This window comes from Bactrocera latifrons, unplaced genomic scaffold (genome assembly GCF_001853355.1).
Source record: "Bactrocera latifrons isolate USDA-ARS-PBARC rearing strain unplaced genomic scaffold, ASM185335v1 scaffold_153, whole genome shotgun sequence".
NCBI classification, from domain to species: domain Eukaryota; kingdom Metazoa; phylum Arthropoda; class Insecta; order Diptera; family Tephritidae; genus Bactrocera; species Bactrocera latifrons.
In genome coordinates this window covers 395,502-409,284 of record NW_017534997.1, presented here as the reverse complement: position 1 = coordinate 409,284, position 13,783 = coordinate 395,502, and the positions used below count along the sequence as shown (strand labels likewise).

Here is a 13,783-nt window from a genome sequence, read left to right as displayed (position 1 = left end):
AAATTGCGATAAAATCGCTGAATTGGTCGAAAGAGACCGGCATAGTAGCAGCCGTAGCATCGGTCAAGAGCTGGGCATGAGTCATCAAAAAAAAAAAAAAAGCAATTTTTATGAACAATTGAAAATTCAATAAAAATACCGCAAGACTTTTTGACAACCATATATAAAGATTTTCAGAACTTCCGGCTGACTTTATACCGCATATATTGCCCAATATGTGAGTTATCTTAATAAACATGAGGGAGCTTGTTTTTATAATAAAGGTGCATTTTTGTGCTCAGAAAGAATAAAATCGTGTGAAGGCTCGCTCTATACTCCATATAATTAACAAGTCTTATGTACCTGTATGTATGCAAGTTGTAAGAAAATGAATGTTCGATTATACACGAAATTAGATCTCCCTTATTCGAATCTCCTCAGCTTTATCCGCAAAGGTTCGAATTATTCTCATTTACTTGGTAACAATAATGATCAATCAGAATGAATTATAATATTTGTATTCAGCAAAACATTTACTCAAGCCTCCGCAAAATACCAAGAAGTGCCCAAGAAAGCACTAAATCATGCTTCTGTTTTTGGTTAAGAGTTAAAGTTATGAGAAGTACATTCATTCATATATATGTCAATAATAAAAACAAACACCTGCTTCATATTATTCTCAGCCACCACTCTAGGATTATTCCAACAACCTTTTAGCCAAAAGCTGTCAGTGTGGCGTTTCAGTGTGTTCTCCGAAAGAAATACAAGCTTTTGGACTCAATTTTGTTTTGTGCTTTTGTTTACTATTTTTATTCTCAAATTTGTTTTTACTTTTTCGCATTCAACCGAAACTTTCCTACTTTTTGGCTGCGTGTTGTGCGTCAGTACACATATGCTTCAAGCCGCCTTTAAATGTAGCCTTGGTCGGATGTCGGCTCTTGATGTGAATATAATAAAAGCGCAAGAGTTGTGGTTGCAATTGTACGCAGATATATTTGTTTGTTTTTCTGTAAGCCATTTGCGGTTGACTTGAAAAAGGACGTCGTGTGTATGAAAATTACTCTCGGCTGATCAGCTGTTCGATATACGAATTTGGCAGGCAAACATTTGCCACATACATATATAAATAGCAGAATGAGTATTAATAAACGCAATCGGGCTGAAAAGTTAAATCATGATTTATATTAAAGACCTCACACGGATTACTTATGTACACCGCGGGCTGCGGTCATCATTGACAAGCCGGTCATCAAAAAGTCAATCGGCTTTATGCTTTCAAAGCGGATTGTTATTAATAAAATAGGATATTGCGCATGAATTATATGTATTCGTGATGAAATTTTTTTTTTTTTTTTTTTTTTTTGTGAATATTTTATATATTCCATACATATGAAAAAAAAATTCATTAATTTTAATTTAAGTTTAATCATTATTAATGCTTTGTATTGACGTATAGTATAGATTGTATCAAAAAATAAACTGCAACTGCACTTCACTTTCAATTTCATACTGTGTTTTGCTTTTTTTCAGCAATATTTGTAATTTCAAAATTTCATTTCTTTGTTTTCAGAGACCAAAACAATATGTGGGGATGTGCCGCCTCACTATTGGGAAACACCTTATTCTCAGCCCTACTTTGACAACTCGTCGAGACGTGAAGTGACAGCGACAGTGGGCCAAGCAGCGCTCTTGCATTGTCGCGTGCGCAATTTAGGCGATAGAGCGGTAAGTTGCCTACTTTTAGGGGTTCAACAAAAATAAAAATCATTCCATTTCTTCGCATTGAAAATACACTAAGAAAAAACAAGGCTGCCAAATCGTTTAAACTTTTTTTTTAATATTTAATGTCTACGCCTACAAAAGAGCTGGAGATTGTTTACCAGAAAGTACATTGAAAAACATTTTCCCTTGAAATCACATTCAACACTCTATGCAATTTCATATGCACACATACTAATGCAATTTACATGCATAACATTTTATAAAAAATTGCATAACGGAACTCTGTTATTAATTTCAAGGTAAAATCTCTCCACAACTTGTTGTAATTGCGCTAGTCGCACGTAATTCGCCAAACACCAACTGCGTAGTAGATAAGCGAACGAAATAATTTAAACTGCGAAAGCAAAGGCGCGAGAACAAAATGCATTTAAAACAATGAGTGCAGGAAGTGCCCAAAAGGAAAGAACAAGGCACAAAAGAAATAAGCAACAACACGAAACTGCACGTAGATGTGTAATTAAATATATTGTGGCCGCCAACAACATAATTGTCTCTCTGTAAATGCATGCTGCCGGCGCAAAACAGCATTGCCGCGAATTATACTGCGCGCCGACGGAAAACTGTGGCAACGCTACAACAGCCAAAGCATGCACAAACCGCCACCAACAAAGGAATAACCACATTTTATTGTTATCTTTAAATTTCGTCGGCACAACACAATAGGTTGCAGCGAAAACGAAGCGCAAATAAATACGTGTAAAGAAGCGAACAAACCGAAAGTATGCCCCGCGGTATTTGCCTCAGGCTTTCGCTTAAATGCGAGCGTGTGTGCGCTTTATACCCAAGTCTTAGCCAAAGCACTCGCAGTGGCAGGCTTATGAAGCCTCAGCTTCAGCTTGCACAAGTACCCCAAACAATTGCGGCCCGACAGCACTTGCAACCACACACACATATGTACATATGTGTATAAAGTGGGCTTTGTGTTTGTGCACAAACTTATTACTTTTATCTGTCTGCGGTTTCGCATTCACCTTGGCACATAATACAATAGAAAGAAAAAATGCTTAACATAAACTAATAATTTAGCGCAACTGCAGCATTTTGCTATGTAAAGTAATTTCGCTGTGTGCGGACAAAGACATTTCTATATGCTGCCTTCACTTCCTTCTGTGTTCGGATTTCAGCATTTACATGTAGCGCACAGCAATATACTCAAATCGTATCGGGTACTAAATAAGCAACTATAATTCTCATAAATCTCATAGTGGTTAGGGCTACGCCGGATATATGTATCTTGAATCAACTCACAAAATATGAAACTAAGAAATATTCGTAATTTAATTTATATAGTGAGTTGCAAGTAACTCTAATATAATATTTTATGTGTTCTATTCCTGTCATACATGCTTCGTTATCTTGCAGCTTGTTATTGATTTCCATCTGCTCTTAGCTATGTAGCTTAGCTATTTGTCCAAAAGCATTATTGCTATCTCTTGTTCATTCCTAGCGGACATGGTATTAAGGAGATTGCTAGCTTTACTAACTCGCCTGCCTTTTCGTAGCTGAAAATGTGTCTGTGAGAGCGAATCCAAATTGTGGACAAAAAATCCTTGCTGCATTTGTGACTTCGGTGGTATAGAAAGAGGGTTGTAAAATATCATCCTTAGAGCTGTTTGTATTGTTCAATCTGCCATACCAGTATATTGTATGGGTCTTGAAGTTTGCATTGGAGAATTCTCGGCGAAAAACTGCAATAAGTAATTTTCACGGGCTTTTCTTGAAGCCAACTTTATTCCATTAAAGGAGTTCTGCATTGACCGAAACAAATGATAGTGCGATTGCGCTTGGTAAAGGTGGATGCTTCAAAACATCACCGTTGTCCTGATGTAAAACGGAGCCGCTTCTGTTGATCTGTTCTGGCAGTCTTTTTTTTTTTTTGTTTTTTTTTTTTTNNTTTTTTTTTTTTTTTTTTTTTTTTTTTTTTTTTTTTTTTTTTTTTTTTTTTTTTTTTTTGTTTGCTTCAGTCGCACGTCGTTGACAGGCAAATGTAGAATCAATCGTTCCACCGGGCTGGAGCAACTCATAGTTAATGATAAATTTCGAATCCCACCAAACACTCAACACAACCTTTCGAGGCGTCACTCCTGGCTTTGCGAACATTTGTTGAGCTTCACCACACGTGGACCATGATCTTTTTTGCAGATTATTGGCATATTTGATCCGCTTTTCGTCATTTGTTATCATTCGTTTTAGAAATTTCTCGATTTCATTTCGTTACAGCAAAGAATCGTAGATGTTAATTCAGTCCATTAAATTTTTCACAGAATATTCATGTGATGCCTAATCATCGAGCTTTATTCTTGTAGGCAGCCTTTTTTGAGTGGTTCAGAATCGTCTGGCGATGAATGTTAAGTTTCTTAGTGATGTCATGGCTACTTATGTGACAGTCCTGGTCAATTTTTTCCATAATTTCATCGACTTTTTCAGCGATAGATCGACCAGAGCAAGGTGCATCTTTCACATCGAAATTTCCAGATTGGAAGCGAGCGAACGGTATTCTAGTGTAGAAATGCTATTTAACGGCATTTTTTAAAGTCCAATAAAAAAAACTAAGAACATTTTTACTATCCAATTTTTTACAAGATATTTACTGATATTTTAGGAATACAAACAAAAAAAAAATAATAATTTTTTTGTAATAATTTGATTAATTGCGGCGTGGTGGCGTGGCAGGGGTTGAAAATAATGGTGCGCTCTTCCTGACACGATTCCAACACTTTGGGTGATCTGAAAAAAAAAAATAATAATTTTTTAATCAGTACAAATGCCGGTATCGTCTGAACTAGGATAAAAAAATAATTTCAGTAAATGGCGACTGTTTGAATTTTGCCCGTGTTTTGGCAAAGATCTACATTTTTTAAAAATAGTAAAAATCAAATTTTTTTAAAGTCCTAGTTCCAACCATAGAGAGATATATAAAGAAGGTCCACACCTAATTTCAAGTCAATCGGTTCATTAGAACTTGAGAAATCATGTCAGAAGTGTTGAAAATAGTAGTTTCGAGAAAAGCGCGATTAAAAATTTGAGTCTAACTGCAGGCAGTCTATACTTACATTTCGTTAATCGGCCATTCCTGCAGAGCCGATTTGCACGCTGCGTCACTTAAATAGCTATAAATCGGTAAATAATAGGAATTTTAAAAATTCCTTTGGGTAATATATTCCTAAAGGTCCAGTCTTTAAGAATACGCAAAAAAAATCGATTTTTTCAAAATTCTAGACTAGAACACCCCCTTATTGTGCTACGCGAACTACACTCATCTCCGTAAACTTCACAAATTTATTTGTTGGCTGCATGGCATTCTTCCCTGTTTTGTACAAAAATCTCAAAATCACTCATTTTTGAAGAGCTGTAACTTTCTTGCAACTTCTCCGAATTTAATTTTTTTTCGGTTAAATTAAGCTTAAAATACGAAAAGAATTTTTCGAATACCCCATATTATATGACATATTGTTATTATTATTATTATTAGTTTTATTATTCTTATAATTATTATTATTATAGATGAGTACTTTCAGTGATCGAAACACTAGAATAAATATTGATTTTTTACAAAATCACGACTTTGGAAAAAATTTTATTTTGTGAAAAAACTTGCGTGTTCAAAAAAAAACTCGATTACGACTCTTTCAGAATCTCTTGTTAGGCTCTGACCAGTTTATATGAAGTTTGGCACGAAGTTTGTAACGTCAGAAGGAAACGTTGACAGCTCTATAAAACAAATAAATGCTCAGCTGTGCTAATTTAGCCATATCCGCCTGTCTGTCCGTTCGCATATTTTTGAGATATCAATCTGAAGTTTTTTATATTATAGAATTTATAGAAAACATTATTTTTGAAGAGATATCTTCACGAAATTTTAATAGCATGTTCTGAAAGACAATAAAGAATTTTTCTTAGAAGTTGTTCAGCTTGAATCACTACAGCATATACATACATAGATGCCATACCAACTGACCCATCAAATTCAAGTTCTTTTATGAAAATCTTCTTTATCTGTCAAGGGTAGTATACTTAGCTTCTGAGCAAATGAAGCAAGATGAAGAAGAAAAAACATTATTTCTCGTTTTCATTATATATTATTACATATATAAATTTTTAATTTATTTTCACACGTTTTATTAAAAACAAAGTTTTAAACAATTTTGCAATTCACGCTTTACGCTTCGTGCAAGTATCTAATTATTAGCTTGTCCTAATAGCTTTAACTAGTAAAAAGTCTAGTCAATTTTGTGCAGTGCCTGAAAAGGTCCAAGTCATAATCGAAGCACTTTCGATACTGTGGAAGGGAAATAAACTTTCTTTAGTGCTGGCAGTTTATTTTTATCTCTTTGGAATTGCAAACTCATAAAATGCCTTATTAATGGCACATCAATTTATGCAAATCAAGCAGAAATTCTTATTGCCAAACAGTTCTAGTATGAGATACCTTTTGAAAGGAAACTTTACTTAACTCACTTAACGGTGAGGTGTCTTACCCCGTCATTAGTGTGTATATGAGCTGAAATCCACACACACACACACGCGTGCGCTGAGACACCTATAATATTATCGCGTAGACTTAAGCGCATGTGTTCAGATGCTCAATTTGCTGCCAGCGCCGCATAATTTCGCCGGCACAAAGCCCAACAACAATGGAGGTTACCACGCGAGAATGGGGGTTAAGTTATTACCGAGCACTAAAGCCATAAAAAATGCTCGCAATGAAAAAATAAGTAATAAGTTTTAAACTCAGATTCGTAGCGAAAAAGATGGAAGCTTGCACATAATTTTTAGTTACCAAGTTGTGGTCCACATACAAAAGATTTGTGCCTGTGTAAGTGTCTTGTGCGCTGCTGGAAAGGTTGCACCTTTTATCCTTTAGGTAATATTTTATGACAACCAATTCGCCATTAAAAGCAATAGAGGCAGCTGGAAAATAAAGAAAAAAAAGTAAACAAGGCATCAGACTGATGCAGGAATATCCTAGAGGAAGCGAGATGAAAATAAATATAAAAGGAGAAAAACATTAAAAAAAAAAAACGATAGCGTTATTGAAGTGTTACACTATCGGCCCATAAAATTTACATAAGCGCATTGAAGGCTTAAAATATTCATGGCATGTGAAGGGTCAGCCACTAAACAAGCGCTCGTACACACAGGCGCACACACCAACGAGCACGCTTCAGTATACACCGAGCAGCCACGACTTATATACCCAGTAGAGAATTGTATTGAGTGATTAATCACTGAAGGCTTCCAAAAATTACTCAACAGTGCATAGATGTCACTTTAATTTAATGTAATGTTGTTGACGATCGATTCTGAAATGTAGTGCACGCACACATTCGCCCGCTTTCGGCTGATTACATTTTGTATCAAATTCCAACTGCGTCAGGTTCGTATTTGTTTTCTGCACACTTTACTGCTGGGATGAAATTAGGCACATATATAGACGCATGTGTAGGGCTGGCTTGAGTAGCATAGGCCACTAGATTGTTCGTTATAGGCATTAATAGATAATGACATTTTGAACGTGAGCTGCCAAGCAATTAAGGGATCGAGCTTGGCAGCATGTGCTCAAATATTTAAGCTTTCACAAGCGTTAAAATATAGCTTGTTTTTTTTTTTTCTTAAAACCAGCACCAATCTATCAGCTAAACGTGGGTCTGTAAAATAGTAATTGAAACTTTTGCCGAAGGTTATTTAAAAAATTTTTAAATTATTTCTGATATGAAATCGAAAAATTGAAAAAAAATTTAACAACTGCGCTCAAGATGTCTATGATACAGGTAATATCTTAAGCGCAGTTATTCATTTTTTTTTTAATTTTTTAATTACAAAATTTCATATCAGAAATAATTTTTATGTCAACACATGCGTTTCGCTATTAAACAACAGTCTGCGCTAGTATACTTAATAACAGGAATCCTGTTGAGCAACTGTAATATACATATTTCATTAAAAAATTAAGTGAAAATAGTTCAAAAATACAAAAAAAAAAATAAAAAAAAAACTTTTGTATACAAAAATCCAAAAATGCAAGAAAAGCTAAAAAAAATCGTAAAAAATACGTGAGCTGGGTTTTTTATAATGAAATTATTTTGCTCGTATATGCAAGAGTTTAAACTTACTTTTTTCATAAGCTGACATTTTGAAGATATAAATTACAAAGCTTTTCATATTGAGTCGAAGTAAAAAAAAATACGTGTCCAATATGTTGCCCAAAAAAGCGCAAACAAAAACTTGCCCAAAACAAGCTTCTAATTTAAATTTTAAATCGAATGATCCTTACACATTTGTATACCAGCAGACAAAGTATTAAGCGTTATTGCTCACACTATTATTTAATTGCCAGAAATAAATGAATATGCAGTAAAAAATTTACAAACTAGAGCAAAAAACAACATTTGTTCAACAATTTTTCTCATAAAAAAACGAAATATTTTCTTAGATTTTTTTTTTTTTTTTTTTTTATTACAAACATACAATACTAACAAGGATATTCGGAAATTTTTGTAAAACAAATTTAAACTGGGCCATTGCGACGCCATTTTCGGTACTCCTTTCAGGTTCATCTTAAGAAAAAAAAGACGTGTTTTAGTTAACACTTAACTTAGAACTTGGAAGAAGGAAAAAATCTGAAAACTGGATTTTTGAAAGACTTTTTTACACTAAAATTAAAATTTCAGTAAAAATTCTTCGACAGTTTTTTTAAATATTTCTAATTGAAAAAACTAAAACTCCTTCATTCAAATTCTTAAAAATTGTTTCTCAAAGACTTGTTTGCTATTTCATTAAGAACGGTTGAGTAGTTTTCGAAAAATCTTGACGACCAACTTCAAAAGCACAGTTTCGAGAAACACTCGTTTAAAATCGGTGCGCTATGTTTAACTAGCCTCGAGCGCACAAGTTCTCAAGGCTGTATCTCCGAAATTATTACTCATATCAACCTGAAAATTTAAGACAATAAGAAAATCGAATTTTTTAATGACTTTGGCTTCTCCACGAAAACAAAAAAATTTTTGGGTGGTCCGAAAGCATAGTTTCAAACACAATGTTTCCAAAATTTTGGGTCCCAAGTATACGGTAAATATATTTATTATAACATTATAATTAATTTTATTGTTATATATTTCCAATTTAAATTTTTATCCAAAAAATCTGTCAGACAACTAGAACTTTAGTTGAACAAATATACTCTTAAAACATTTCATTACATTAAAGGATATATTTATTCACTTTTTGTTACAAAGTGCGCGTAAAAATACAAATGCCATAAGAGTGCAGTTGTTAAGTATCTGAATGTATTTTCAAGCTCGCTAATTAATAGCACTGATTTAAGTGCTGGAGAATGGAGTGCTTAGCAATCACATATCTTCCATCAATCACTTGAATGTGTATTTTACTTGAACGCTGAATTGCTGGAATGCTACTAAGCAGCATTTGGTTGTCTCTTTGCAGGTGTCCTGGATACGTAAACGTGACCTGCATATACTCACCGTCGGCATACTCACATACACGAATGACCAACGATTCCAGTCGCTGCACACCGAGGGCTCCGATGAGTGGACACTGAGGATATCGTCGCCGCAGCCAAGAGATTCTGGCACATATGAGTGTCAAGTGTCCACAGAGCCAAAGATAAGTCAAGGCTTTCGACTGAACGTAGTGGGTGAGTAATGATTAGATATAAAATTTAACGTTTAACTGGCACGTGAATATTTTTATTACTTCCTTGTTGGTTGTGTTTCTAAGGAGTAACTTCACTGTATGTATGAATGCATTAAATAGTTTAAATTGTTGTCGCTTCTGCATCTATTAACTTGCGTTAGTAAATTAAAAAGGAAAAATTATTAAATTTTAAAGAATGGTAAAATTAGCTTTTGGCCTAAATTTCTTTGCTTTCTATGTTATGTACTTCGTTCCGCAAGTATCTAAATACCGGGTTATTATTTTTATGGGCCGTTTCGGTCATTTTGAATATGCCCTGATCGTATAATTGCGCGAAAACTTGGAGATTCAATTATTTCAAAAAACTGTGACAATGAATCGCCTCCAAGAAGTTGTGATTCAACCCCATTGGACTACTTCTGTTGAAGATTTCGAAGCCATTTGGCATTAGCAATAAAACATAAAATTTTCAAGGTTTAGAAGTGAGTATTGATACTCTTGATTTAGTAGAAAAATTATTCGAAAATGTGGTTCATCATAGTACTTTAATTGGAAAACCCTGTATAAACTTGATTTTAGACTTAAACAAAACTTTTCGTTGCAAACTAGTTTTAGTGTAGCTAGCGCTTAATTTAGAACACGATAGGCAAGGAAAATATAGTAAAAGAACATCCTTGAACCATTCGTTTAATTAGAATGGCGAAAAGTTTTTTTGTTTTGTTTTCGTTTGCTGAGTGTTTCGTGGCTGCTTTTTTAACACTTATTTATACTTATGTGTGTGCATAACTGTATGTGTTTACTTTTAATTTTCTGACGCTACTTTCGCCGTTTTGTTTTCTTACAGTGTCTCGTGCAAAAATTCTTGGCAATGCGGAACTTTTCATCAAAAGCGGCAGTGACATAAATCTCACCTGTCTCGCCATGCAATCGCCCATACCGCCATCCTTTATATATTGGTATAAGGGTAAACGCGTTATGAATTATTCACAACGTGGCGGCATCAATGTCATAACGGAGCGTTCGACGCGTACCAGTAAATTATTGATAGCCAAGGCAACGCCAGCCGATTCTGGGAATTATACATGCTCGCCGAGCAGTTCAGGTAAGGTCACACACATACATCATATACGTACATACGCACACATACTCATAACTGACGAACCCAGCTTAATTCAACCGAACGAGCGTATTTTAAGCTCCACTCCCAGCAACAAAGCTAAAAGAGTAACTTTTTCAATCCGAGACGATGTGGTGGCTTGTGATCTTCTACCGCGCGGCGTGTCGTAAAAATGCCACATCACCGCAATAGGTACATACTATTTGTACGCCATTGTGCTGGCATTGTTAAAGCACTTGTAGATTAAGTTTGTGGCATGTACGTGTTGTATTACCACTCGTGCATATTATGATTTTTATGGCGCTCAAAATATCAAAATATCATTGCTGCTATACTCGCACGTAACTGTTAACAGTTAGCTTAGCGCCAGCGATGCCACATTGCTTTTAGTGCGCTTTGGGAATATGGTGAAACGCATACGTGCAACAAAAAGGTTTAACTTACCTTTGAACACAATAAAAGCCCCGCAACAACAAACAAATCTAGGAAAATAGTTACGCCTCGAAATTACTGACTCAAAGCACAGTAGTGGGAGGAGAGTGAAAATATAGCGCCGTTCTTTAAACAATTTCGCTTTTTTTTAGTGTAATTTAATAATGAATTTTTTATTGTGTAAAATATTTTATAAAAAAAAACAAATGATCTCATTGAAGTCCCTACAAACAGACAACATATATGATCTCTTGCATTTTACATTCTTGTAGACATTCCATTTTTCCTCGCCAACGACAATTCGCTTTAAAAATGAATCACTTCATTGGCTTGTGAATGGATATTTTCAAGCTTCGATATTAATCGTAGACTTTTTGTGTGCTTGTGAACATTGGGGATTTAATTTTTCAGCAATTTTCCGATTTGTTATTCGCCGATTTGCGTTGGTCGATGCACATTAGTTTAGGGAGTCAGTAGGATAATCTGGCCTGTTTTTTGAACTTTTTTTTTTTTCATGGAAATTTTTATTCTACATTAGAACTTTTTTCACATATCATGAGGTATATCGTGGAGTATACAAACAAATATTTGCGATATTTTTTGATGACATCTGTCGGAGAAACGGCTGAGTGAATGAGATGCGTTTTTTCACTGGCGGACACGATTTCTCATGTTTGGATCATTTGAAACACATAAACACAATTTATTCTTAAAAAGCACGTGAAGTATTGTACCTACTTGAATCATGAGAAAATGTTGGTAAATAAAAAAGTAATTAACCTTTTTTTATTTTCCTCCATGTTTAATGTGGTTTCTACATTAATTCTAAGGGAAGATAAAATGCAAAAAAAAAATTTTTTTTAAGATTACCCTACTGAACCTTCAACCACATTGGCTTTAAGATGCCTTGGAGATGTTGCAACGAAATTTCGCAAACCAATTTCGGCATTGATATTCGGTCAACACATCCACATGCCGGAGAATAAAGTGCTATATTTCTGACCGACTGACGAGGTATACAAATTTGTGTTGTTTGGTGCACAGTATGACCTTTGTTCGTGGCTAAAAAGCTACCAGTGCTCCTTTTCTAAATAATAGAAAGATTTGTGTCCATTTTTCCTTTTTTTTTTTTGTTTTTTTTTACTTCTTAATTGTCAGACTTTTCGCTGAACCGAGACACAAACCAATATCATAAATTTAGAAGCTCTGCAGAATGACCAACAAGGTTTTTATTTCGTGAAAACGCTAATAAAATTATACAACAAGGCAAATATTTGGCATTGTCAAATGTTAATTATTTATTTCCGCGCCTTTCCCCTTCACTAAAACAAAAGAGTAAGCGAAACAAGCACGAGAAATGAATGCTCTACGTCAAACCTCAAACTGTTGAATAAAGAAATTATTAAGCAAAAGGCACTTGCTCTCCTTCTACTTAAGTGGCAAAATCAACAAAGAAATAACGGGATATGACAACCGGTAAAAAGCATCCGGGTACCTTCACTACCCTTATCAAACAGCGATTGAATGCAAATATTTTCGATTTACTGTCAACCCGGTGTCCTTTATATGTCATGTGTACTTTAAGTCAGCATTTGTTTTATTTTCTCTTTTGCTGGAAGCGTAAATCAGTATTTAGATTTTAAGGATACTTAATTGCTGGCTTGTAATTGCCATGGTGAGTGCAACGGAAATGAACAACACAGCAAGTTATTGAACAAGAGGCATTGCTAAGGGTTATATTATACCTATAAAGGGCTGTAATAATGAACATACATGTTCGCGCGTTTGGTTACTATTGTATTATTGAGATTATGAAGCCGTTCTCCAACATTCTTTGAGAAATTTTTACGCTTCTAAGCTTATACTCGTTATTATCTTGGCTTTTGTTTACATTACATTACAATGTTGTTGTTTTTGTGTTCTCGAACGCCATTGCCTGTGACTTGACACTCCATTAGTTTATCTAACAATACAACATCTGTTGTTTGGAAAATTGGTTATTAAATTTACTTCTTTTGCTTCAATTTGTGCACTCACAGAGCCGCTTTTCATAATCCAGCTAGTGTCTACTGTATTTCTGCTCCTTCTAGTAATTTTTTGTTGTTTAGATAAACTAGCTATTTTACAGATAAGGTGGTGTAGTCTGTGCAGACGTCATGCTCCTAGTTTGGTGCTGTGTTCAGAATTTGCTGCAATAAACTATTTGTCATTGTTTGTTATAGAGTCACACACACAATTATGTGCACATCTACTTGTGTATGTGTAAGAAGTAAACAGCCCACCCACTTTATATAAGCCGATCAAATTTCATAGATATTGAAAGAGTTTATCAGGTTGCCATGATTCATTTAAACTGATTTGTCTCTGTCAATACGAAATGATTGTTCTTGATTTTATGGATTATTTTGTCAACGGGTAGAAAGGAGGAGCAAATTTCTTCGATAAGGGTTGACATGGTATTTGTGCGAAAAGCTATAAGCAACAACTTGAAAGACAAATGAGCTTCACACGGCGGGTTAGTTTAATATTACAAGCAGATCTAGCAACTTTAGAAAATTCATTAAATGTTTTTCTAATAATCTGCAATAAAGGTTTAAACAGCTTTTTATATAAAAAATATTTTTTGATTGAATTTATACAAACTTCAAATAAATTCAATCAAACACACTGAGCATTCTTAGAAGTGATTTGTACAACATTGTTACTCATACGACATGGTGTACTGCATTAAAGCTAATAGTGCAACAGGATGGTGTGCTGCATGAATGCTCATGGGGAATAATTGTTTATAATATTGGTTGGTATATTTTTTATATATTT

The 13,783-nt window shown here is 34.5% G+C and overlaps 1 protein-coding gene across 1 annotated transcript in view; it reads left to right on the top strand.

The window, feature by feature from the left end:
- The window catches only part of LOC108965998, a 69,577-nt gene that overhangs the window by 50,348 nt on the left and 5,446 nt on the right, over positions 1–13,783 (top strand). The window contains exons 3-5 of the mRNA XM_018928693.1: positions 1,550–1,704; positions 9,205–9,415; positions 10,259–10,516. Coding sequence (XP_018784238.1) covers positions 1,550–1,704; positions 9,205–9,415; positions 10,259–10,516 — 624 coding nt within the window. The remainder of the gene's footprint in view (positions 1–1,549; positions 1,705–9,204; positions 9,416–10,258; positions 10,517–13,783) is intronic.